Genomic DNA, 4,914 nt, shown 5'->3' on the forward strand with positions numbered 1-4,914 from the left:
TAATAAATTATTCAGAAGACTAGTCATACTTCTTATGAAAAACAAACGAATATTATTATGATAAGATAAATAGTTGTTGCATTTTCTATATGTAAAATGAATAATAAACGTTGGTGCGATGTTTTGAATTTGATTCGAAATAAAGGAAATAAGAACAGCCTGTCTATTAGTCATTAATAGAAAAGGCAAAAAATAACTTTAGATTAAAAGATAGAGGCAAGCTAATAGTATGATTAAACAGTAAATTCAACAAAGATTTGATTGTGTATATTGAATAGAGCTAAATGAGAAGAAGAATATGTTAGGGGATAGAAATAAGAGCCCGACTTAAAAGACGAGAGATGACTTTTCTTATAGAAATTGTTAAAGAAAAGCTACAAATTTGAATTAAGTGAAGGATTCTAAACTGATCAATATGGTTACAATAAGAAACTGAAAAATAAGAGATTGTGTATATATAGTATATGCTAGAAAAAACGAGAGGTATGTCTGTCATTTTGCCCCTGCACGAGAATTTTTTTAAAATCCCTAAATATAAGATTTTACATTGCATAAATGTGCAAGTTTTGAAATTGACTATTATGGGAATAAATCTTTAAGGCAGTTTTATTTATTTATTTCGAGAATAGGAAACAGTAAAGAAAGACAACAAAATGTAGAAGCATTTATTCTTAGGAAGTAAATAATTTTGAGAGATCAGCAAGGAGAGTGAACTTCCCTGATCAACTGTATTGTTTTAGCAATATAATAGCAATATTGTCATGTGACAATATGAAGGAGAGTTTTGAATTGAGAGGTGTAGTGTTGGCATCAAAATGTAAACAAATCCATCATGTTACCTAAGCATCTAACTTTCTAATTTCACATAAATAATCCCTATCCTAATGTGCATTGCATATTTATAATCGTATATGCACATATATATCAATAACTAGTTAATCGTAGGTCACATCTTAGAGTACCCGAATCACAGCAAACTAATATTTCCTAGGTTTATAACGTAAGTTTTGTTACCAACTTGGTCATCCATTAAAGCCATCCCAAGAGTATAAAGAATGATAGGTCATCTTTTGACAAAAAGGTAAAGAATGAAGCCTTTGAAAATATAGAAGTGTTCTTGTGGGCATCGGATGCGACCTCGGTGGGTCCACATATGTTATTTAGACTTGCATGGATGACCCGAACTCCTATGTATGACAGGTAAAGTCAGTCATGTAAGTTGATAATTAGATTTGTCAAGCTTTCGATTTGCCGGTCTTAGGTGAGCATAAGCATTAACTTGTTATACATGTCGTGAGAAGTCTCTAGCCTTGGACCGACTAGACTAATATCTTCCTATCCACAGAGAGATAGAGAGAACCAAAATGGCGGAAGCTGTCATCGTCGATATTGCTGGAAAGATCGTTACTTATCTGGTTCCTCAAGCATCGGAAAAGATTGGGAAATTATGGGGTGTCAAGCATGAACTCGAGAAGCTGAGAAATATTGTCTCCACGCTTCGAGCTGTACTCAACGATGCAGAAAAACAAGGCTACCAGAATGACCAAATCCAAGTTTGGCTCGACAACATGAAAGACGCTTTATATGACGCGCAGGATGTGCTTGAAGAATTCCATATAGAAGCTATGCAACGAGAGCTGAGGGGCCACAATGAAGTGATAAAGGAGGTAAGGACATTTTTCTCAAGTTCAAACAAGCTTGCTTTTAATTTGAAGATGAGTTCCAAAGTAAGAGTAGTGAGGAAAAAAATAGAAGACATTAACACTCGTAGGAAATACCACTTGGACGAGCGCCTTGTGGATTCAAGAGTAGAGAGAGAGAAGAAGAGAAAAGAGATGCATTCGTTTATGTTAAGGGGAGTTATTAGAGGGAGAGATAATGATAAGAACACGGTCATGGAATTTTTGCTAGACCCAAACGTGACAGAGGACGTTTCCATCCTTCCAATAGTTGGTATTGGTGGTATTGGAAAAACGGCTCTTGCTCAATGCGTATATAATGATGAGATGGTAAGTAAACACTTTCACTTGAAAATGTGGGTCTGTGTCTTGAAAGACTTTGACGTGAAAAAAATAGTCACAAATATCCTAACTTGTGCAAAGCAAAGAAGACCTAGCGGGGCTACAATGGAGCTGTTGCAATGTGCTCTAAGGGCAGAAATTGATAAAAAGAGATATCTCTTAGTTTTAGATGACTTGTGGAATGAAGAACAGGAAAAATGGCTAAGCTTGAAAAATTTGTTGGTGGGAGGTGCTAGAGGAAGCAAGATCCTTATAACCACACGACTGCATTCGGTTGCGGAGCTCACCCGCACTGCTCCGCCTCATACTCTCAGGGAATTATCTGAAAATGCATCTTTTGATTTATTTATGCAACTGGCTTTTCGAAAAGAAGAGGATATACAAGATCCTAACATGCGAGTTATTGGTGAAGATATAGTTAGAAAGTGCTACGGTGTTCCATTAGTTATTCGAATTGTTGGGAGTTTACTATTCTTTAAGAAAACTACACGCGAATGGTTACATTTCAAAGATTATGAGTTCCCGAAAGTGTCTCAAAAGGAAGACCGCATAAAATTGCTTCTGAAGCTAACTTATGACCATCTTCCTTCCCATTTGAAACAATGTTTCGCGTTTTGTTCATTGTTTCCCAAAGATTATGAGATAGAAAAGCAGACTTTGGTCGATCTTTGGATGGCAGAAGGATTTATCCAACCATCAAGTGGAAGTCCGCATTTAGAAGACATTGGTCATGAATATTTCATGGATCTACTTTGGAGTAACTTCTTCCAAGATTTTAAAAAAAATCTACACACGAATGAGGAGACTTGCAAGATGCATGATTTGATGCATGATCTAGCCTGCTCGGTTGCAGGGACCGAGTGTTGGGCGACATGGGATGGTCCAAAACCCATACATAAAAGAACTCGTCATATATCTTATGATTTACCTTCCAATTTGATGGGTGAACTTCTAGTCTCATGCTTGAAAGCAAGTGCACCGAGAACATTTTTGTCCGTTGCTAGTTATGAAAGGGAGCCAACAAGTGAAGCACATATACACCGACTCATTCAAAGTTTCAAAAGATTGTGCATCTTGGATTTGCATGCCACAACTGTCCAGAAGGTGCCAAGGTCCATTTATAAGTTGAAGCATCTTACATATCTCGATCTCTCTCACAATGATGCACTCAAAGGGCTTCCTAACTCCATCACGAGATTGCAGAATTTGCAAACACTTAATCTCAATGGTTGTGGATCCCTCGAAGAATTGCCAAGGGGTATAAGGAAGTTAGTCAGCCTTCGAAATCTAAACATAGATGATTGTGATAAACTTCGTTATATGCCACGTGGACTAGGGCAATTGAGTTTGTTGCATAGGTTAATGCACTTTATATTGCCCAAAGATAAAGCTCTTGCTAAGAAATATTGCGGACTTGGAGAGCTAAATAGGCTTAATAACATCCGGGGAAGTCTTTCCATTGAAAATTTGGAAAGTGTGACAAATGTAGAAGAAGAATCCCAAGCCGCGAACTTGAGAGAGAAGCGTTCTCTGGAAATCTTGGCTCTTTCATGGGGCAATTTTGATATTACTGATGAAGCAATGATTACGAAGAGAGATGAAGCACTATTAGATGGATTGAGGCCGCCCGACAATCTACAGGAGTTGTTTATTTATGGATATAATGGTGAGAGTTTCCCGACGTGGATGACCGAGTTGCCCAATTTAGTTGAGTTAGAATTGCTGCGGTGCACGAGATGTAAACATTTCCCCCAATCTGGCCTTAGTAAGTTGAAGCATCTCGACATCTCTGATATGAAGTCTCTAGAATATTTGCCTGGGGAGTGTCTGGGAAGTCTCACCTCACTTGAATCTCTTCACATCATGTATTGTCCTCGGTTAACTTCCCTCCCACTTGGTTTACTTGGTTTGCGGCATCTATCGAAGCTCGTGGATCTCGATATTAGTTATTGCGAGGAGCTCGATTTATCCAAAGATGAAAGCGGCAACATCATCTTGGATTTCCATGGACTTCAGAGTCTCCGGTCTCTAAAGATCGATCATCTTCCCAAACTAGAATCTCTCCCACAGTGGATTCTACAGCTTCGCAGTCTCGAGTGTCTCTATATTTCCCAGTGCCCCAATTTTAAGGAATTAGCAGAGCAAATCGAGAAATGTGAGGAGCTCGAAATATCCAAAAACGAAAGCGGCAACATCTTGGATTTCCATGGAGGCCTTCAAAGTCTCCGCACCGTGATAATCTGGGACCTTCCCAAACTGACATCTCTCCCACAGTGGCTTTTACAGGCCCGCAATCTCGAGCGTCTCAAATTTTGGTTCTGCGGCAATTTGAAGGATATACCAGAGCAGATCGAGGCCCTTCAATCACTTCAAAATCTCTGCATCAACGGGTGCTCCTTGTTGACATCATTCCCTGAAGCAATGCGAAGGCTCACATCCCTTACTCACCTACAAATCTCAGGTTGCGGAGAATTGGAGGAGAGTTGCAAAAGACAAGCAGGCGAGGACTGGGACAAGATCGCTCATATCCCAAACATACGATTTGACTAGTAGATGGGGCCCTAATTTTCTTCACTGAAGGTATGTGGGACCTTGTTTCCCAGATTTTTACATGAATAATTTTTCGAATTGTGTTTCGAATACTTGATTTGATTTTGGGGGACATGGATAGATCGCTGGAGAGAGAGAGAGAGAGAGAGAGAGAGAGAGAGAGTTTGCGACGTGATTTGTTATGGAGAGAATACAATGATACTGAGTTCAGCATCGTTAATGCTTTTTGCAGTTTTTGACTTTAAATTGTGGGTGCTTCTAGAGAATTTATGACTCCACTCTGGCTCCTGAGCAAAGTTGATTACATCTACTTGGCGTCATACGAATTTGTTTTTGTATATTT

The 4,914-nt window shown here is 38.9% G+C and overlaps 1 protein-coding gene across 1 annotated transcript; it reads left to right on the top strand.

The window, feature by feature from the left end:
• The first annotated feature begins 1,364 nt into the window (after positions 1–1,364).
• On the top strand, positions 1,365–4,571 carry LOC120286074 (disease resistance protein RGA2-like). Its single transcript, XM_039306833.1, has one exon. It carries the CDS (start codon positions 1,365–1,367, stop codon positions 4,569–4,571), a length of 3,207 nt encoding a protein of 1,068 aa, XP_039162767.1.
• Positions 4,572–4,914: the final 343 nt, after the last annotated feature.

The sequence above is a fragment of the Eucalyptus grandis genome, chromosome 2, assembly GCF_016545825.1.
Source record: "Eucalyptus grandis isolate ANBG69807.140 chromosome 2, ASM1654582v1, whole genome shotgun sequence".
NCBI classification, from domain to species: Eukaryota; Viridiplantae; Streptophyta; class Magnoliopsida; order Myrtales; family Myrtaceae; genus Eucalyptus; species Eucalyptus grandis.